The sequence below is a fragment of the Sceloporus occidentalis genome, unplaced genomic scaffold (assembly GCF_023333645.1).
Source record: "Sceloporus occidentalis isolate IW3139 unplaced genomic scaffold, rSceOcc1.0.p SCAF_6, whole genome shotgun sequence".
NCBI lineage: Eukaryota > Metazoa > Chordata > Lepidosauria > Squamata > Phrynosomatidae > Sceloporus > Sceloporus occidentalis.
This window is the reverse complement of record NW_028316986.1, coordinates 132,697,377-132,720,638: the sequence shown is the minus strand read 5'-3', so window position 1 is coordinate 132,720,638 and position 23,262 is coordinate 132,697,377. Positions and strand designations below refer to the sequence as shown.

Below are 23,262 nucleotides of genomic sequence, written 5' to 3'. Positions count from 1 at the left end.
ATGAATATCTCAATACAGCCATCCCTCCTTGTTTGCAGAATTCCTGTCTGTGGTCTTGAATTTCTGCAGACAGGAAGCCAGGAGGGACAAAATGGTGTGCGCAGCTGTGGTATGCCCATATGGCTGCATGCGAAAGTGTACAGCTATTATATCCAATAGGGCTTGGATATTTGTAGGTTTTCCAATTTGTGGGGTAGGGGTAGTCTGGAACGGATCTCCCACAAATTGGGAGGGATGACTGTCATATTTACAGAAAAGGAAAACATGACATTGTTTCAATTTCTTCTGAAGTACAAGGACATTGTATGTTTGAATAGATTATCTCTCTAAACTTCCCATTCTAGAGAACTAGAGATACCATATTAAAACTTGGAAGAGTTAATGCCCTCTTGTATTTAGGAATTTTCATTTTTGGGAAGTATTTAATAAGAAAACTAACAGAAATATCATAAATGCCAAGTGACAATGGAAAACAAGTCTTATTTGCTGCTGAAAGTGAATTTTGAAAGTTGATATCGTTAATCCATTTGATTATACCAGACTAAGCCTTGATATGAAACAGTATCAGAAGAAACAGACAGAGCATGCTATATAAAAACTGGTATATGCTTTTCCATTCGTGTACCACCCCATGTTGAAATGTAATAACAGAAAAATAAAGACAATGCAATATACCCACAATAACACAAGAACCAGTGGTTAGTTCATTATTTCAACTTCCGTTTTTCTGGCCTTAAATACATAATGCAGCAGACAATCCCAAGAATCATCTCAAATGGGCATCATCATGTTACGTCTGCTTTTGTAGAGGTCTTGGTGCCATGATGCCATCTTTGATGGTGACTCAGTGCAAAATCTAACACTTTACTCATACCACAAACCATATACAGTGCAAGCAGTGCCAACATAATTAATGTTGGTTGGGTACCCAATGTTCAATGAACCTGTGAATTAGCACTTGCAATGATATCAAAGATGGCAAACACCAAATACTTTATTATTGTTGTTGTTGTTAAGGAAAAAGCACTTACATATTCTTCATAAGGTTCATGTGCTGGAGGAGGGGGTGGTCTGTAACCGGGCACTGCTGGTACTCCTCTTGTTCGAGGGGTTGGAACGCCCCTGGCTACCGGAGGGACTGGGAGTACTCCACGTGTCACAGGAGTTCCTCTTGGTGCTTGAGCTCCTCGTCCAGGGGGTGGAGGAGGAATTGCATTCCCACGTCCCCTGAGAAGGAACAGGACATTTGCATTACTGTGAAGGGAAACTCTAAAGACAGATAGATCAATGTTATTTTTTTCCATTTCTATGCCATCTTTCTCCCAGAAAGGGAACTGAGGCCACACACAGATAAAATTGTTTTAAAATTTTACAATAAAAAATTAAAAACAATTAAAATAATCTAGTTCAGTGATATGGTTTTATTGTGGTAATTTTATTCAGGGTGGGTGGGTGAGGGTTGGGGGGGATTCAGGGGTTTGTTTTGATTATTTTGTATAGTATTAACCTCTGTTGTTACCCGCCTCAATCCCCAAAAGGGAAGAACTGGGATATCAATAAATACTTTATTATTATTTATTATTATTATCCCCAAACGTTCTAGACATTTTTCACTTCAGCTCCCAGAATTCCTGACTGTTGACCAAGCTGGCTTAGACTTCTGGGTAGTTCAAGATACCTCTAAGACCAAGGTTTGAGAACTACTGATCTGGCTAACAAATATAACATTACATTACAAATACAAAAGTTGAAAAACATAATTAGAGCACATGCCATGTATAAAAGCCTCCCTGATATGATTGTCTATTTAAAGCCTGATTGATAAAAAATGTCTTTGCCTGCTGGTGAAAGGAAAGTGGGAAGAGGGCCAGTCTAGCCTCCCGTGGAAGGGCATTCCAGAAGGTGGGAGCAGCTACTGAGAAGCCTGTCTGTCTTGTCTTCACCAAGTGAGCCTGTGATGATGGCAGGATGGAGAGAAAGTGTCTTCTGATGATGTTAGAATTCTTGCAGGTTCGTATGGTGAAATACGGTCTTTCCGATGGCCTGATAGCCTTTCACACAAAACATAATAGAACTTCCATTCTAGCTGTTTTTGACATCAAAGTTTACTCACCAGGGCTGTTGCCACACTGCAGCATTAATGCAGTTTGAGATCACTTTAATTATCATGACTCAATGCTATAGAATCTTGGGATTTATACTTTGTTAGGACTACCAAGGCTCTCTGACAGATAAAGGTAAATATCTCACAAAGCTACAAGTCCCACAATCCCATGGCATTGGGCCATGGCAATTAAAGTGGTGTCAAACTGCATCAGTTCTACAGTGTAATTACTTTTTATCTTATTGAAATGGTAGTGGTAGTCCTGTCTAGTCATAGGGCCCTAGCAAGTGGGGTCAGCCCTAGCCAAGGAGCCAAGACTAGTGGATGGCTGAAGGCAGAAGGGAAAAAAAACTGGTATAATTAATGCTGGAATTATGCATAGAGAAAGGGGAAGAGGTGGCAGCAGTAGCAAGAAGAGCCTCCTGTGTGCTCCTTTGCCATCAGCTGCTTTGCCCCAGTTCAGGGCAAGGGGAAAGAAAGCCAACAAACACAGCCCAGATCTCCCTCTAAGCTTTGTATCCTACCAAATTCACAAGAGAAGAACCGAGAAACACAGAGCCTTCAGAGATTCTTTGTCACCTACCCACAGGCCAGGCTTTGCAGAGGGCCGGCTTGCTGCAGCGCCTACAATTTAAAGCAGGGATGGGTAAAGTATGCCCCTGAGGATGCATGTAACCTCCAATGATGTTTTTATGGCACTAAGCCTTACCAGAATCCCTAAATCAATCTTCTTCTGCCCAAAATATAAGGAGAATTGCTACTCCTGATAGCCTCCAGGTGTAGCAACTTACCCTTTAAAGAGTTTGCAAACTGTCCCTGCACTGGTTAGTAGAAAAAGTAATGACCTTTGAGAATCAGAAGTGGCATTCTGGCCTATTTCTGATTTTGGAGTGTAGCTCTGAGAGGTTTGGGACACGGACCTGCCGGAGTTACCCACCATAGATTTAAAGGCCAGGCTATTGCAAAGCCTGGTGGGTGGATGGCCTTCAAAGATCCCAAGGGCCCTGTGTTCCTTCTTGGGAAAATGGTGGCCACTAGAGTTCACCAAGAGGTCTGGCTGTGCTTACTCTTTTCTCCTCTTCTCTATCTCCCCATTTGCCATTTATCCCTTTTCCTGCTTCCTGTATTAAGCCAGAGGCTGACATGTTGGAGCTTTCTCTTGCTGGCACCACTTGGAGTTTTAGCAGTTCATACAGAAGATCAGGCAGCGCTCTACAGCCTGAGACTTCAGATAAGGCTTGAAGGATTGGAAACTCTAGGCAAGGCCCTCCATCCAACCTCGGAAACCTTTATGTAATTTCTTTTGCTCAGCTTTGGTGCCAGTTGTGTAATTTCCTGAACTGCATAGAACTTGCAGTTTCATTCACATGCTGCTTGCATGTAGATTTGATTGCTACAATGTACTCTACATTGGGCCTGCTTGGAATCTCCAGTTGGTGCAAAATGCAGTGGCCAATGCAGTTTTGGCTTCTCAAGACACACAAGGCCAATTCTCTTGTATTTGCACAGGCTGTCAGTTGGTTCCAGGGCACAAGTTGAAATGCAAGTTATTATTATTATTTATGGTATTTATATCCTGCCCTTCAGCCCTAAAGGCTATCAGAGTGGCTTACAATTATTATTTTTTAAAATATTTCACTGTCTAAGTCTTTTTATTCATCTTAATGGTTGGCTGAAAACTTCCTTTCAGTTAACTTCTCCTGTTAAGACTTTGCTCAAGTTCAGAAATTTCTTCATATTTGGGACAGAAAGAGTTTGAGTATTTTCTTTCTTTGTTTTTAAAATGCACATGGAATAAACTCAGGGTATATCCACACTGCAGAACTGAAGTTGTTTGACAACTCTTTAACAGCCATGACTCTATCCTACAGAATCCTAGGATTTGTAGTTTGGTGAGGCACCAGAGCTCTCAGACAGACCAGACTGGATACTTTAGAGTGCTTAAAAGTTTTAAACTCAGAAGTCTGGGTTGGAATTCCTGTGTATCCAGCCATCTTGGTATTGAATTAAAATTGCCACCTCTTTGGTATTTTCTCTCAGAGCCTATTCATATTAACATTTCCATGGGAGCAAAGGGCAACATTGTCCTCTCCATGCTAGGAACAGCTGTACCAGGATCAGGGGATTTTGATTCAGTTTGCTTTTGAAGAATTAACCAAATTCTGACATTCCTTCATAACCATGATTACCTTCAAATGTAAAGAATTTGAATGTGGGAAACACTGAAAAGGGCAGATTTTCCCATCTGTTGTATTTTTGCTGCTACACTGCATTTTTTTTTTAGCCTTTTTGTCTTCACAATGTTTTTTATATTGCTTCTTTTAGTATCTGCTGGTTTTAATTGCTGTTCTATTTGTTTTAAACTCTTTTATAGCTGGACTTGTAATGATTTTTGTTGTTGTTAATTGTACATCCCTCTGAGAGCATCTAGCCATAGGCTATTTAAAAAAAACCCAATACAAACAATAACATTCTGATGAGATAATGCATTTCAAACATTATCCAGTTGTTCTGTCTACTTTTGTGCTGCTATTAAATATTGAACCAGTATATTGTATCTACTTTAGTCATATTTTTTTTTAAAAAAATCAATTTCTACATTTTTAATTTGGAAGCTATTCTTGCAGGTTTTTCAGGCAGCTGGAAGATGATGGCCTTATTATTTTCTAGTATAAACCAAATAAATAATAAACATATTAAATTGCAGTATGAGCATTACAAAATACTGTTATTATGATTTTGATGTTATCTTTGTCATACTTAAAACATGTCCATCTGTAGTGTTATGATTTCCTTTTGATTTCCTACATACTGATTTAACCTCAACTGAGCACTCTTTTATTAAAAACCAGTCTTTATGATTTTTGGTTCTCTTTACCTTTTCAGGACAGTCAGTATCTGTGAAGTATTAGTTAGACTGTATTTTTAGTTTTGTGACTTTAAAGAGAATACTAAAGGTTTAATAAATAATAAATGTCATTTGTGCATATGCATGTGTGTGTGTTTTACTAAGAAAAATACTTTATTGAAATTAATTTCATTCTTTCCATAAGTGACAAGGATCCCCTCTGCATTCAAGTCAAGGATGAAATACAACAAGCAAGATATAACATGTGTTTTTCACATCTTCATTAAGCATAATTTAGTACCTTTTCAAATACAGAGATGAGGGGTGTATAGAATCAACTAGAAAGTGGGTTGTTCACTAGGAAGTTGATTCAAAACATAATGAAACTGAATAATTCATTTTACTTTAGGTTCAAAGATTCCAGTATTTTTTTGCAACATAGCAAAGAGTGGAAGATAATTTGACTTTAGTTTATACATATACTGGACAAGGAGGGAATATTACAAAGTTATAACAGCTAGTTAAACTGGAGAAAAATGTTGGCAGTAGAAGGAAAATATGAATTCTGCCGAAACATGGCAACAACTGCTATTTTTTTTTTTAAAAAAAATACTACAGAAACAATATGGTAAGTAAAATAACCCTGCAAAGTTTCATTTGAGGTTTCCTGGTCTGAGTAAGAGAATTACTGCATAGTTTGGAAAGTTATGGCTAAGGGGAATCAATAGGATGATATGCTCAGGCCATTTTCAACTGAACAGTGTTAGCTAGGATAATGTTCTGACTTCAGATCATTGTTTTCTCACTCCTTGATTATAGATATCACTATATTCATTTTCTTAGAAGTAACTTGCCAGGCTCTCACTTGAAATAATAAAAGGCTGAATCTAATAGTCCCATGGAAACTGACTTACATGTATGTGAAAACCATGGTCATACTTGAGGTCCTCACCACCTGGGCATTCACAGTGTCCCTGCACTGGACATTACACATAACTATGGGTTTATATGTATTAGCAAATTGCATATACTGAACCCTGAACATTGAGATTAAGCAATTTATGGTTACTTATTTTGGAAATCAAGTTGTTGATCCCAACAAAAGTAGATGCACTGAATCAATGGAACTTAAGTGTTAACAAGCCTAGTGGATTTAATGATTGTACCGTATTTTCCGGCGTATAAGACGACCGGGCGTATAAGACGACCCCCAACTTTTATTATAAAAAAAAATAGAGTTTAGGATATACTCACCATATAAGGCTACCCCTATTCCTTGGAAGCCAGCAGCTGGCCGTGCACGCGCAAGCCAGCTTCTAAGGGGCCTCTGGAGGCCCTGTAGAAGCCGGCATAGGGCTGCTGGCTCCCCAGGCCTCTGGAGGACTGAGAAGCCGGCGGCCCCAGAGCACACACGCCGGCTTCTAAGGGGCCTTGGAGGCCCCTTAGAAGCTGGCGTAAGGCTACCGGCTCCCCAGGCCTCCGGAGCCCTGAGAAGCCGGCGGCCCAGAGAGTGTGCGTGTTGGCTTCTAAGAGGCCTCGGAGGCCCCTTAGAAGCCGGTGTGAGGCTGCCGGCTCCCCAGACCTCCGGAGGCCTGAGAAGCTGGCGGCCCAGAGAGCACGCACGCCAGCTTCTAAGGGGCCTCGGAGGCCCCTTAGAGGCCAGCGCAAGGCTGCCGGCTCCCCAGGCCTCCGGAGGCCTGAGAAGCTGGCAGCCCCAGAGAACGCACGCCAGCTTCTAACAGGCCTCCGAAGGCCCCTTAGAAGCCAGCACAAGGCTGCTGGCTCCCCGGGCCTCCGGAGGCCCGAGAAGCCAGCAGCCAAACGCGCACACCCGGCGTACAAGATAGCCCCCGACTTTTGACCCAATTTTAGAGGGTCAAAAAGTTGTCTTGTACGCCGGAATATACAGTACTTTTGGTGTGATTAAATTTGATTTAGCCTGATATGTATAAGCAAACAGCATTTCCAAAGCATGAAATTTAGGTGTGCTACATTGGGCCAGATTGGTAGGTGCACCCAAAATCCCCCATAAAGATAGAACAATATACATTGTATGCTGACAGACATTTTAAAAGTAAACTGATGCTACAGTGAAACAAAAATCAGGATGATTCCCTATCAACATATATGACAGATTCTATAACTTCCTAAGAGAAATAGTTCAGATACTACACACTGTAGAAATAAGCCAGTTTGAAACTGCTTTAACTGCCCTGTTCAATGCTAGGGAATTCTGGAAACTAGTTTTTTCAGCCTTTTCCATCAGAGAGCTCTAATGCCACAATAAACTACAATCCCCAGGGTTCCCTAGCATTGAGCCAGGGCAGATAAAGAGGTCTCAAACTGTGCTTCTTGATCTGTCACTTCACATGAGAAATCAAGTGAATGCAATGGTCAAGAGCGCCTATTATCAGTTTTGGCTGATATGCCAGCTGCGAACTTTCCTGGAACTAGGGGACCTTGAAACTGTAGTACATGCACTGGTAACCTCAAAAATTGATTTTTGCAACGTGCTCTACATGGGGCTACCCTTGTGCCGAGTCTGGAAACTGCAACTGGTACAGAATATGGCAGCCAGGTTGATTACCGGTACACCCAGGAATGATCATATAACACCAATACTAAAGTCACTCCACGGGCTACCTATTAATTTTAGGGCACAGTACAAGGTGTTGGTTATCACCTTTAAGGCCCTACATGCCTTGGGCCCAACTTATCTAAGGGATCACCTACTTCTATACAATCTGTCTGTGCTCTCAGGTCCTCTGGGAGGAATTTTACAGCCTATAATGACCAGATTGACTGCAACCTCCCAGAAGACCTTTTCTACAATTGTTCCCAGCCTGTGAAATGGCCTGCCAGATGAGACCCTTCAAATTACCAATCTAGATAGCTTCAAGAAAGCTGTTAAGACAGATCTCTTCCGGCAGGTCTTCCCAGAATAAATTACTCAACCATTTAACAACATATTGTTGTATTCTTTTAACATTGTAAGGCTGTTTTGATTCTTTTAACAAAAAGCGGGGTAGAAATAAAAGTTTTATTATTTATTTATTTATGATTATTTCTGCAGTGTGTTTTGGACCTCAGTCTACCAATCACTGTGCCTTTGTAAATTCATTGAGACTGATCACTACATGTTACAGTGCATATGCATACCTGGCAAAGGTAGTGGGAGATTATGTGGTGGCTTAGGGGTGCTGATATCTTTGGTACTTAAGGTTCAAATAACTAAGGTTTCTGCACTGGAGCAATATGCCCTAGCTGTTCTTTTGAAGTTTAAAAACAACTTATTATATTTGATTAATATCTATATTCCCCCACTTCAAGGCCGTGCTAAGATAGAAAGTGTATGGAACAAGCTTAATTCCTTTATCAAAGAACTGATGTTTGAGGCTCCAACAGCTAATTTTATTGTTGCAGGGGACTTCAATGCAAGAATTGGTGCTGACGATGTGTCTTTGTATGCAAAATACAATTGCCAACCACCTTCCCCTACAGTTATTCCCCCGACAATGTGTCGCAAATCTAAAGATATGTTTTGTGATTTTAAGGGTCTTTGCTTAGCTCGCACCTTTAGTGAACTAAATGTAATTATCCTAAATGGTAGTTTTAAGGATGACCATCCAGCTGAATATACGCACTGGGTAGGTGCCAGACCATCGGTTCTTGATTATGTAGGGGTCTCTCCAAATCTAATATCTCACATTTCTAAGTTTGCTATTGTTAGCAGACCTGACAGTGACCATTTTCCAGCCCTCTTGTGTTTAAAATTTTATGACAGTTTTACCCTGCCTCTTGATAAGATCTCAATTTTTACTAACGATATCAGTCTAACCCGAGTTAAATGGTCCCCCCAACTGTCTGATACCCTCACTAAGTTTCTTTCTAGTGAATCAATTAAGCAGCTTTCCATTACAATAGCGGATGCTAATTTGGATTCTGAAATACTGTCTAATTATAATACTTTAATTAGTTCTCTTCAACCACTATTAACCATTTCCAAAAGTAATTCTGCTAGATATAAATCGATATGTCATCAGAACTGGTTTGACTTAGAATGCAAAGAATTATGGGCACACCTTAAATATCTTTTCAAACAGTATAAATTAGATCCAACACAATTTTCTGTATCTGAACTTCTGGAACAGAAGAAAAGATACAAGCTTTTAGTAAGACAAAAGAAAAAGGGTGCCATGATAGACTCTTGGAATAAACTAATTATGTCAGCTAGTGCAAACAATCCCAACTTATTTTGGAAAGAGGTTGCTCCTTCGTTTATTAAGAATTCAGACAATTTTACAGCCCAGATCCCAGCCCACACATGGAAAAGTCACTTTGTCAATCTTTATGATTCTGTTGAAAACACTTCAGACTCATTAGTAGCTGATCTTATGATAGAGGTCTCGTCTCTTCCCCTTTGGCCTCCAGTTTCGCATTCAGAGATAAAGAGTCTTATCAACTCAAACCAGCTCATGCCCCAGGTGCTGATTTTATAACTGGTGAAGTACTCAAAAATAATCTTGACTGGTGGGTTCCGGTCCTCTCTAAATTATTTACGGCCATTGATAGATCTGCTTCCATTCCAAAAGACTGGGGCCTGGCCATCATAATCCCGATATATAAAAAAGGTAATAGATCCGATCCCTCTAATTTTCGACCGATTAGTCTCCTGAGTTTGGTGAGTAAGTTGTATACAAAACACCTTTTAAATAAGTTTTTAGATTGGCTTGAGTCCGAGGATATTCTGTTGGCTGAACAGGCAGGCTTTCGGCCTGGACGATCCACTATTGACCATGCAATGATATTGCAATATCTTGTTGAAAAATACCTCCATTATGGTCAACCACTATATGCGGCATTTATAGATTTTAAGTCCACCTTTGATTCAGTTAATAGATCTAGATTGTGGGGGAAACTATTGTGCACTAATATAGACAAACGACTCCTCTTGCTTCTTATTAAGATCCATGAGAATTCTAACATTAAGGTCAGATGCAGTCTCCAAGGTCATGTTTCTAAGGCTATCCCTGTCAAGACGGGTGTAAGGCAAGGATGTGTCCTGGCCCCCACTTTATTTAATTTTTACATCAATTCCCTTGTTTCTGCCTTGAATAATCTTTCTTTTCATCCTCCAAAGCTGGCTAATAAGCATATCAACTCACTGCTCTATGCGGACGATGTTGTTATCCTCTCGTTATCCCCCATTGGACTTAAAAGAGCCCTAAACTCTCTTGCTTTGTTTTGCAAAGAGGAGAAATTAATAATTAACTCCTCTAAGATGAAGATTCTTATTTTTGCTCACCGCCCCAAATTGAGACAATGGACACTCGATAGACAACACATAGAGCAGGTTAAGACTTTCAAATATCTAGGAATTGCTTTTCATAATTCTGGTAGGAGAACAGCCCATTCAGAACTTGTCATCAGTAATGCCCAAAGAACCATAACGGCTATTCTAAGATATTTTTTTCACTAAAGGTGCTCAGTTCATTCCGGCTGCAATCAAACTGTTTAATGCCAAGGTTTGCCCTCAACTTCTTTACGGAGCTCAACTGGGACCATATAGTAACATCAATGTAATCGAACGTGTACAAACTAAGTTCCTTAGGAGAATCTTTCAGGTCGCCCATTGTGTTCCGAATGCTGTTCTTAGAAGGGAGGCTGGGACTATTAAAATAGAATCTAGTCTGTGGATCAGTATATTTACCTATTGGCAAAAATTACATAAAACTTCTGGAGGTTTGACAAATTTAATTTTTCTGGATTCTTTTAAATCTTCTTGGGAAATTTCTCTTCTCAAGAAATTAAATGAGCTAGGTCTCAACAAAAATGAAATTCTAAAGCTTGACACCGATAGAGCTAAATCTATTAAACAAATCCTAGAAGTACAGTGCATATGCAGATAATTACATTCTTGGGTGGCAGGGGTGGGGGTGTTTAGCACCTCTGGATTATTATTCGACTACCACTCCAGTCGTGCCATGACCATGCTTTTTGAGGCTCAAACGAATTGGAATCTAATGCTATATAAAGGACCCCAGTGTCCTTAGCCCTGTTCTGTTGTACTTAAATGTGCTTAACGTAAGTTAAAACGGTTATTTTGTGCAATGATATTCAGCTATAACATAATAGTTGTGCTTGGTCTAAACAAGGTTCCTTATTATTCTAAAATAAGACAAGGTTCCTTATTATTCTAAAAAATAAAGCCAAACACCTAGGATAACATATTTCAGGATTGAATTTGTGCACACCTAGAGACTGGAAATGTTTAGACCTATGAATATTAAATGGAAAAGTTCCAGAGTTTCAAACAAGTTAAGAATAATGTTAATTTACTGGATTTTTAAAATGATAATAACAGGAAACATTGCACTTAAAAAAATTAACAAGATCCTTATTCATTCATTTTTGTGGGCAACAAATGGAGATTTTTGTCTTCTTATTTTGTTATCCTTTTACCTTATCCCTGTTTGATTATAGGAAATGAGCTTTTTCCTTTATAGTCCTGGAAGAGTTTACAAGATTCTGGAGCTTTCTTGTCCAATGGGCAAAGTTTTGCATGGAACAGGAGCTCCAATTTGCAGACTGGCAAGATTTTGCATAGGAGAGGAATTCTGGTATGACTTCTTGTTTCTTTAAAATAATGATTAATGATTAAGGCAATGCATTTTTTTAAAAAAAAAAAAAATCCTACTAAACCTAATACAACTGAATTAGAGTTTTGACTTCACTCATTATTAACAAATCAAATAAAGTATTTTAAAATATATATATTTTAGAATTTCAAAATTTCTAGGAGAATTAAGGCCAATCAACACAAATGACAGTATATGGATTCAGGTGGAAGTGTTTACATTTGTTTACATAAGACCCGAATTATATTAAATGTCACCAAAAGTACCGAAAAGCCATCTCTATTTGTTCATTCATCTCATGGGTAGTTATGGCCATCAATGGTTTGTGCATTTAATAAGCTATATTTTAACTTCCCAATAGCTACATCATAGTTGCTGTTCAATGAACAGGTAGAAACAAATATACAGTATAAACAAAATTTCCACATCCCACCCACTTTTCTGAACTGTGAACCATCTGTGCATTTAAATCACACTGCTGGTACTTAGGAGTGTAGCTTTTATACAGCTATTTTATGTTTCTTGTTAAAAAAAAAAAGGACAAACCAACTGACCTTGAAGGTGCTGCAGGGGGGACCCTGATCCCTCTTCCTCGAACGCCTCTTCCACGAGCCGAATCCTCTGAACCATTTAAATATGATAATTCTCTCAATTGCTCTTGACGGATTTCATCGTTATAGTCCTAGGAAAAGGAAACAGAAGAACACCTGTCACCTACACAACTTGGATCTCTTTCATTTCTCTCTCATTTTTGAAATTTCAAAATAATTTGCATATTTTCAAAAATACATTAATTAATCTTCTGCTTAGGAGGGCTTTGGCTTGTTAAGGTTAAAAGTAAATATTTTGTAACTCCATAATGACATTTACTGGCTACACCATGAAGTCAGCTTGTTTAAATATAAATAATGCCAGATGAATTCAGTGAAACTTTCTTGCCAGTATGCTTAGGTTTTCATATACTGTCATTAGCCTGTACTCATGTATGTAAAATGCGTAAACTGTGCAAATAGTTATCCAGGAAAGCAAAGAATGCATGGATACAGGACTGGACTTATGTCCTTTTGTTCTACCTTCAGTCTTCACACATGTAATTCTTGTTTGCAAAGGGACTTACACTTTTATATCAGGATGTGAAAAGTCAATAAGTTGTTGAATCAATTAATTCTAGAAGGAGGGAAGGAAGAAAATGGATTTCATATTGCCTAGTTGGCCAGCTTGTACCAAGATTCTAGCTATTCAGAATCCACCTGGGGCTCCTTTGTACCATGGCTTGGCCTGGATTCCCATTGTTTTTCTTTTTAAAAAAGCAAGATCTGGGTCCAACTCAGGTGGGGTCTACATGGGCCAGAATACTCCAAGAGCAGCCCCAACCTCCACATGACCTGGGACCTTTGGTTGTAATGCCAGCTGGCTGTTTGCATGTGTGTTGCCCTGTGCCACCTGGTGGCAGTGCCACCACAACAAGTTCCTTTTTGAGGTAAGAATGAGGTGCCCAGCATCAGCCACATAGGTGGATGCCTCATTCTGACCTCACAGCAAGTGACGTGATGCCACTGTAGTTGTATCGTGCAGCATAGTGGGATACCTATGCCAACAGCCAGCTTGTGTTGCAAAAAAGGGGTCCGAATCTTCAGAGAAGATCTGGAGCAAATAGTGAGTTTTTGAAAACTACTAAGGGTGTTATACCCCAAGTTTGGTGCTGAATTGGCTGGACGTCATCCAAACTGTTTGCACTAGAAGTGGGGATTGGACTCTGTGTGAGCTGGACTTCCCGTTGAGAGGATGCGAGGAGGACATTTTGTTTGGCCCATGCAGACAGGGCCTAAGACAATACATTTCCCTATTAGTCCTGTCCTACAGGTTCCTGTAGGGTTGCTTATCTTACACTTACACCGCCATTCTCTCAACCCCAGTACCAATTCCAGTCGATCATAGCTAATCAGTCCCATGACCTTCTGCTCCATCCTAATTTCAGATCTTACTCTCCTCCCATACCCATTATGTTCCTATGCTCCTATGTTATATACTTGGAGAATGGTATACAGTGGGCCCTTCCCTTACACGGGGATCTATTCCGGATTCCCCCACATAAGGGGAATTCCATGTATGCTTGCATCCCATTGAAAACAATGGGGGTGCATGCTTGCAGTGCTGTGTGGTGTACGTGCCATATCTTTTATTGTCACACAACTTCAGCGTAAGCTTGAAGACACGTATAGTGCACCTTCATACAGCGCGGGCACACTGTATAAGCATGAATAACACTTTAAAAAGAGATAGAGGGAAATTTGCATAAACCTCAACAACTTGCAACGGAGTTCTGTTCATGTCTATATTCAAAGGTCACACTGTGTTCAGTGGTGCATGCATCTATTTAAGTGGGTATAGAATTCCGGGGTTGCTTTTTTTTTTACAGTGATATCAGTATGAGAATCCAATACAGCAACATCAATACAAATGTTATGACTGGCAAACATCGGAAACACCAACTATATATAACAAATATGTATAACATATATATATAACAAACAAGACATTTCCCTGCATAAAAAGTGAGAAAACATCTTATGCAAACCATACTAATTAATTATAATTTAATTCCTTTGGATTAACAGAGCTAATTTTAAAATGTTTACACAGGACTATTTTCATGCATATATTTTTTAAAAAATATATATTTGAGGGGACAAATATATGTGAAATTATTGCATGTGAATTATTTAAGAACTATTTAAGAAAAGTCTTTGGTAAAATGAAAGATGTTTAGATGTTTATGTGACTATATGTTTGTATGTAATTTATCTCGATAGATTTATATGTTTATAAAACAATACAGTGCGCCTGCGCCATACACGGACGCGCCATACGCGGCCTTGAGCATACGCGCTCAAGCCGCGGCGCGCACGGGGCGGAAGGGGCGGCGCGTCCCATTCAATTGAATGGGCGCGTGTGCCCATTGCACCCCGTGCGCACCTGTGCCGCCGCGCACGAGCCCCATTGTTTCCAATGGGGCTTGAGCATAGGCGGAATTCGCCTTACGCGGAGGGATCCGGAACGGATCCCCACCGTAAGGCGAGGATGCACTGTAATTTTTTAAAAAAAGAAAAGTCTAATGATCTATTTTCTGAAAAGCAAAAATGGGCACCTTTCAAGAGTCTGGGGTTCATTCTTGCCATGTTCCCAGACTTTGGTGGGCCAGACCCCATCTGATCCTGCCAACCCTCCCAAAGTGCTCCCAAATGGCCAACTGAATCCCCAAGAGAGTTGGGCAAAGCTAGGGGTGGGTTGGAGTTGGTCATGGGGAAGTCGCTCTAGGATAGTTTTCTACGGCCGGTATGTGTGGCCCCCATGAGTCACACTATACTAAAATGTTCTTATGTACGTTTGATATGCATGGATATGCATGTGGCAAATGCAAACTGGTATGCATGGAGTTTGGTGATGGGGCAGACATTTTGATCCCATTCCCCCCTCCCACATAGCACTGTTTTAGAAAGCCTTCACTTGGCACATGTATATAAAGAGAAGACTCATTTATACTGTAAAACAACTGATTGGATTTTTAGTATCCAATGAATTTTATGATCTTTGACCATTTATGTCTTTAAATAATTTTCTTTGTCACAGAGCAGCAAACATCTTCTAACCAGGTGCATCTGTCTTGGAGATTATAAATTGCCCTGTTAATTGTTAAAACATTACCCAGTTAAGTGGCATGAGATATAGTTTTTTCAATAAAATCTCAGCATACTGACTCCTTTCCAGGGCACTCTGTGTTTCTTCTGAACCAGTAGGCAGAAGATTGAATGAATGTTTCGTCAGATAACAGGGTTACATAACATGTCCTTCATAGAATATCTGTAGTAATTCTCCAAGAAGTGTCTCAGCATCACTTTGCTCTAAAATCCATGGGTGTACTAGAAAGATTTTAAGGCATTACTTTCAAGCTGTAAAACAGCACACTAGTTTAATTAGTCTTCCACAGCCAAGATAAAAGCAACTCAAATGACAATGTTCTGTCCTACTTCCAAGAAATAACCAAAGAAGCCAACAAAGAATAAAGCTGAAGTGGCGGAATGGCCTGGTTTGTTTCATTGGGGTTGGGATTACATTTTAAAAAGAACCATGTTGTGTTACAATGACAATTTGCTATACATCTGTAATAATAACACTACCTGTGTGTTTATAAGTGGAGGGGGGATATGTATATCAAAGGGATGACTAATTATAAAAAGACAGAATTATGTTCTGATGTGTGAAGTGCCAAGGCATACTACTAAAAAGACATCCTATAAGACTCCCCTCCCCCTCTGGTTAGGTGTCTGTTGAATGAATCCTCCATTTGGGCTATCCTCTTGCACTGTTTCCTCCCATGTAATTTATTTCCAATAATTAGACACAATCCTTTTCTTTGGATTTCTCCCCACAGAGGATAGCAAAACATGGAATCGTATTGATGTCTACTCAGAAATAATGCTTCTTAATTAAGTCAGGTTACTGCCTGAGTATTCACCTGCACATTTTATTACTGCAGACAAATGTCTCCATAGAATAGGTTATCTGACCACCCCAGCATACAATTGCACCAAACACATTTGCCATTCTATGGTAGAGGCTATCTGACAGAGGGCTGTTATGGAAACAGCCCATGCCAAGAGAATGCCAGCTGAAGAATCCCACCAAACAAGACTGTTTGAAACATTTGGTAGCTGACACAGAAGGAGTTCTCTTCACTTCCCATTCCATTTACAGATGGAGACTGGGCCGATAATTGAATCTTTCTTCTGGACTGACCATGGATCAAGTTGCACATGTAAACATGCTTACCAGGGAGTAAGCCTCATGGTGGCAATGGAACCTATGTCTCAGTTGACATGCATAGGATTGTACTTTTAAAACCTTTTTTGGTATGGTTTCTACACAGGTCGATTTAGAACAAGCTTAATAACAAGGAAAAGGTGCCAAGGGTATTGAGAATTAAGTGACTCTATGGCCTTACAATCTTAAATTGGTCTCATTTGTGCCCATTCAAAACCTGTGCAAATTCATACGTACAATTCTGGAATTTAGTAACCTGTTAGGAGATGACCAAAAATGGGGGGATAATCAGTTTTGTATGCAAAGTACTATAGAGTGGTTGCTATTTTATATTTTAATTTTTTCCAAATTTAAGGCCATGTAAATAAGTTATTAACAGCAATTCATCAAACAATCAATGTATATTGGTCAAGAAATTAAGCATGTATAGTATTAACACACAAGAAAACATTGTCTGGGCATTCAGCCACTTAACTAACAAGAGTAAGATAAATACCATCTACAAGGAAAAGCCCTGTAAGTCACAGTTGGAATGAAAAGCTGACTGCAGTTTACATTTAGTCATCTAATGTCAGATAGCCAGAATAATGGTAAACAGTAATCTGACTGGTGATCATGGATAGACTAATAAAATTTTATATGATTTGATTAGTAGTGGCCTTGTACAAAAGACCATTAAAATTGCATTTCCAATTGGATGATGAACCTTGAACAAATGGACTATTAAAAGTCTATTACAAGACAAATAACTAAAAACCAGTAAGACTTGTCTCTAATTGGCTGATTTTTTAAAATAAGACTCCTGATAGGTAGAGACAAACAGATAGGATGAGCTAGAGATGGTTTAAAAACAGTTCCAAAGAAGAAAGAAGGTATGCAGTGTGCAATTGCCTCCTCCAGCTGTAGATACAGCTGTCTGCAGTGCTGTTCATAAGATAAGAACCATACATGGCAATGCTGGATAGTTAGTCTAGTAGATATTATACTATAATGCAGTGCCTGTTCTAAATATATATATATAGAAGATGCTTTTACTTTCAATATATAGATGAAGGTATGGAGATGCCTGTGGAAAGATATCACCTCCATGGATGCTTGTTGGAAATATTATAAATACAATTCCACAGCAGATATTTCTGTTATGGTGCTGTAAAATATGTTAAATTTCTTACCAATGCAACATTTGTAATAAGAATGTGTCTAGAATGAGAAGTCTACATTTCTCCCCAATAGAATATGTGTGTGTTACTGCTTTCATAATGTAAATAAATACCCTAAAATATTACAAAGCTACATGTTTATTTCCTCATGTCTGACATTCTGGAATTCCAATACTTAAGATAGCTTAAGGACAATGGAAATGTCAAGGCTGTCTGTTTTAGGACAATGTTGTTATCCACCTGGAAGCTTATGTGACCAAGTTGGTTGACTCTAGGGAACTCCGAAACATATATACAGACTAACAAGTAGGAACAATTCTGCCAATTCTTCAAACAAAGATATAGTGTGTAGGAACCATGCCTGTTTCAAAACTACTGTGTAATTTTTAGAAATTGAAATAAGAAGTAAAGGGGGCAGAATAACCCTCTGTGAAGAAGTGTTTCAAATTCTTCTGCATATCAAACTCTCGAAAACACTGATTTTTATTTATTTCTTTTACAAAAAACTCTGTAATTTAGTTTTTGATATTTCCCATAGATATGATGTAGTCCAAAACAGCATGATAATCTGATGTTATTCCATGGTTCATAAAAGTTCAAACACATTGCTATCAAAGTTTCAAAAAACAGCTTATGAGTGCTACATAAACCAGGGGCCCTTTCACACTATACAATTATAGCACTATAGAACTATCATTCTGCTTTACCTCCAATGGCCACATCCTATGACACCCTGGGTTTTGTAGTTTGATGAGGCACCACAGCTATTTGGCTAAGAATTTTAAATAGCCACAAATAGCAAATTCCATATTATGTTTCCATGAAATTGTATGGTGTGAAAGGATCCTAGGAATAGATTATCATTTGTTAAGCATGGGAAAAGGCATACAAAACAATGCATATATTTAGAAACGCACATAACAAAAATGCATACATTTGAAAAAACGTGCCTACTCTCATCAGTGCAAAAATATTATGAAACATGTATACTTAATTGTGTACATTTTAATATGTACATACAGGAATGTGTAGAAAAATATGTCCTTTTTTTAAAGGACAAAAATGGTCTTGCAACCTGATATGGAAATAGGAACAGAATGAGAATGTCAGCAGGAAACTGAAAAACCCAGTGGGATTGACAATATCATGCCCAGTTTCAATGTGGATGCCAAATCCTTCAGTAGCATCAGGGGATTCCCACAATTATTTCATGCAGTGCAAAAACCTTAATAGGTAATAATGAATAATAATTAACAGATAATAATGAGATAACAACAACAACACATGTATTGTACTAAAATCTTAAAGAAAAACAATGGGCAGCAACATCATTGAAAAGACAACACAGAAGCTATACATTACAGAACAACAAATCTCAAAGCAATCATTTAGTTGAAAGGCAGAAAAAAATTGTTTTATTTACTTCCCTAAGTAGAACGTATACAAATGAAACCATCACTGTAATATGGTGTAACTATTTACTACCGCATTTGTCAGGTCAGCTTAATCTGCAATACTATATCCATTTACCTGGGGGTAACTTTCATGGAACTTAATAGGACTTCTCAGCAGATGTGTGAAATTATGCTGTAAAGCAATTTGCTCATAATCTAGTAATGCCACATACCTACTTTTCAATAATCATTATTTTTACAGCAGTTTCCTTATGTCTTGATGCTTGTTTGATTCCAGCCACTGAATACCCATTACAGCCACCCCTTAGTATCCATGGAAGTTGTGCTCTGACCCTCCACCCCACAGATGCCAAAACCCCACAGATGGTCTGACCTCAAGTCCTGTGGTTCTTAATGGCAGTGCACATATGGCCATGTGCACATGCCACCGTTAGGACCAATGAGAATTGCCATCCATGGATGCTCAAATCCGTGGATAGCAAGCCCACGGTTGAGGCGGGTAGGTTGTATTTCCAGATAGGGTCAGATTGACAATTATACTGAATTCCTTCATAAACTACTTTGCCCAATGTTTATAATCAACTGAGCAGCTCCACGATATATGAAAAAATAAAACAAAAAACCCTCTGGAAGGAGACATTTTCAATTATTTGCTTCATAAATACTGGAAAAATTCCACAGTTTAGATACCATCTGGGTACATATAGTTGCTATAAAGCTATTTTACATTTTAAAAATCCAAGACTCTTTGTTTTGGTTTGAACAATACCTTAAGTTTTTGCAATAAACACAATAGGCCTAAAGACTAAAAAGGCACCACGTCCTATCTTGGAAGCTAAGCAGGTTCAGCCCTGGTTAGTACTTGAATGGGAGACAGCCAACAAATGCGAGGTGCTGTAAGCTATATTTTAGAGGAACAAAATGGCAACACTGCCTCTGAGTATACTTTGCCTAAGAAAACTTTATGAAATTCATGGGGTTGCCATAAGTCAACAGGTAACTTGCAGCCACATACACACACACAAACACAACAGGACTCACAGAGGCATTGAAATAAAAGACCTTGTCACCTCATTAAAGAGCAAGACGTCTCTCTTTCTCATTTCCCTTGTATTGTAAAGACTATCCCCATCACAAGCTGATGATGCCAGACAGATTTAATTGTGCATACACTCACAGAGAAAAATGACATCTATATTTGGATCAGTGTTGTCTGTGGCAAGCTGATGCATTTCCATCAACCATCATTTAACCTCAGGAGGAGGTATTCCTGGTCAAGATTTATGTCTCTCTGCACTCTGCCAGTAGATATTTTTGTACTCCTGTTCCCTGGAAGACCATCTCACTGAGCCTACAAACTGTCTAAACAATCATGTGTATTGTAACTGTTTTGGCACAATTAAAGATGAACTATGCTGCATTCAATAAACTAGACTGAAAACAAAATATTGTGGTTCCCCCCTTCCCTTAGGATATTCAGTGAAGAGTATTTTATTTATACTCTGCTGCTTCATCTTAGAATTCATGAATCTCTTTCCATTTCACCATATGAAAAAAGCCATTTCAGTCCCTAGTTTCTACTCTGCTTTTCTTTTCTCACCTAACATGGAGATTGTCAGCAGTTGCCTCCAAAAAGTAGAATTGCTATGGTTCTTGAACTAACTTGCCACCAAGCCATTCCTTCAAAACCTTTCCTCAGCTTAATAAGCCTATAAACATATGAATCTATCAGACTGAGTAATCCCCACCCTTAGCAATACTGGAGCTCTAATGTTTCAGACAGGAGTCTTCCCCTAGATTTATAAGGAATTGCCAAGAAGGGAGCCTCTAGCACACAAAATGCACACAGACCTATCCCTTAACTCATGTTGTGAGGTTTTCAAAAAAGCAACACAGGACAGTGGAAATTCATAACAGTCAGGAAGCTGCTATTAACAAATTTGTGTTGAACCTTAATACCAAATTATAACATTAATTTCTGTCAAATAGGCATATATTTTTCTGTAAAATTAACATATTACTCACATTCATAAATTACACAATGTAAGGATTTCTGTCTTCATAAAGGGCCCATACCCCCAAATATAGGAATTTTGGGGGGCATCTTGTTCACTCAAAAAGGAAATGCTTTCCATCTTCAAACAGGGAACAGCCTTTATAATAAGGGACACCTGCTGGTCCTATAAGGGACAAGCTTTCTGAACCTCAAATAAAGGGCCTCCCTTACAGTAAGGGACACCTGGCAACCCTGTTGTAAACAAAGGTTTCTTCTACCTGTTCACCTTAATCCACAGAATCTCTCCGAACCTCTAAGACAAACTAGAAAAAAATACCAATTTCATATAGTATAGTATATAGTTTTGGATAAAATAGTGTGTTTAGGTTGTGTACATATTTCTAGTTTTATTTTATGCTTGTGGTACTACTCTGGATTATGGTGGATTGGCAGTGGCGGACACTTATCGGCGGGATACAGACGGGCAGGAGAAGACGTCTTGGAGGTGTATTCTGCTGAATACGGAGCCTCCAGACCACCCGCCCCGGGGGCGTGGCTCAGGAGATGGGGCTTCCACATGGGGGGCAGTGAAGACGCCTCACCTGGGTCCATTTCAGACCCGCAGTTTCCAAATCGCCGCCTCGGAGGACGCTGCAAAGAGAGAGGCAGCTTCCTCACGGGCGGCCAAAAACGGGGCTTTTTTTTTCCTTTGCCGGCTGGCGGATGTGCAGCTGCGCAGCTGCAGCGCTATGCAGCGGCGGCAGAAAGCCTATGGGCACATTTAAAGTGCTCAAGCCCCTTTAAAACTTTTCCCCCCACTCTGCCCAAGAACAATGGTGGTCTCCTGCCAGCTGGTGATCAGCTGGTGTTGGCATCCTTGTCCACTTGCACTTTGCCAGTGTCACCAGCATCATGGATGCCTCCTCTCCTTTGGTCCCCGCGCTCCTGCTGAATCTGCAATGCACCGCCACAGCTGTCGCCGCTGCCACCGCTGTCCCCCTGCCATCCCCCATCACCTCCCTTGTATATATGTAAATATTTACAGTTTTAGCGTTTTTTATTGTTAGGTGAAAATGGCACAGGAATGTGTGTAGGGGTTCACTTTAAAGTCCAAACTTTCCAAGCAGCGCATGCGTACATGTTGCTCTAGGGTTAGGGTTAGGGTTAGGGTTAGGGTTAGGGTTACGAGTCTTAAAATGCGCTGCAGCTGTGCTGCAGCTTCCACACCTGCATGGCAGCTGACGCTGCAATTAAAGCCTGACTGCAAACTGCGCATGTTTCAGGACCCCAGACACGGAGCTTTTAAATGGGCAACTTAAATTAGCAGCGTAGCAATTCTGACGTACCGGTGCAGCAGCTTACAGATGGAGCTGCGCAGCTGCGCATCAAACGGAAAAGAAGCGGAGAAAAACAGCACCTTTTTAATGCCGCTTCTTCCCGCTTGGGGCGTGCGGGGGGCGTGTTCATGGCGGCATTCAGGTAAGGCCCGTCTGAAGGCTCTACCTTCATGACGTCATGAATACACCCCTTTTTGCCCGTCTGTATCCCGCCATCATTTACTTTCTTGAGTTACTACTTGTTCCTTGTGCAGACATAACATCCACACAAAAAATGCTACCAGAGGTGAACGTGTTGAGCTGCTAATGCCACAGAGCAGGGGATTTTGGCAGTGGGCTTGTCACTTGCATGCTTTGCAGGCTGCCCATATAAACCCATCATTACCTGGCACCTACGCTCTAGTGAGATAATCAAACCAATCTATGAGTCAGCACAGTACCATTCAAACAAATTGGCAATGTCATGCCAGAGAGCATGAATTTCATCTAGGAACATTTGAATAATACCAGTTTAAACTTCTGGATGTAGCTAAGATCATATGCTGGGATCTGTACACTTACACACATACACACAAACACACTTATCATACCACACTAGGAGTTGAACAGGTGATTGGTAAGTCCCAATGAGAAAGATGTTACCATCTAACATTTTATACTATATAGTCTATATGCAGCCATATAAGTCATAGCATCTGGAATTTTTTACTTATCACAGTTGCACTGATTTGGAATGACCATATTGATCTCCATGATAAAAGAACTAAGTATAAATAGGTATGCCAAAAAAGGATTAGGTATGATTCATTCTTACAAACTTTCATTACAGAGTCGAGTTAGATTGATTCTCTTATCACTTGAAATGTGAAAATGAAATGTAGTTTTGCTAAGCCATTTGTTATTCATACCATACATACAAAGTCTATTCATCTTGTAGTTACAG

General features: G+C 39.6%; 1 protein-coding gene across 5 annotated transcripts in view; it reads right to left on the bottom strand.

The window, feature by feature from the left end:
• The window catches only part of KHDRBS2 (KH RNA binding domain containing, signal transduction associated 2), a 449,732-nt gene that overhangs the window by 142,826 nt on the left and 283,644 nt on the right, over positions 1-23,262 (bottom strand). For all 5 annotated transcript variants that reach the window (XR_016281791.1, XR_016281789.1, XR_016281790.1 and 2 more), the window contains exons 5-6: positions 12,145-12,272; positions 1,032-1,227 (exon numbers count right to left, since the gene is read on the bottom strand). Coding sequence is in view for 2 of the 5 variants with exons in the window: in XM_089531004.1 (XP_089387130.1) it covers positions 1,032-1,227; positions 12,145-12,272 (324 nt within the window). In the remaining 3 variants the exon portion in view is untranslated. The remainder of the gene's footprint in view (positions 1-1,031; positions 1,228-12,144; positions 12,273-23,262) is intronic.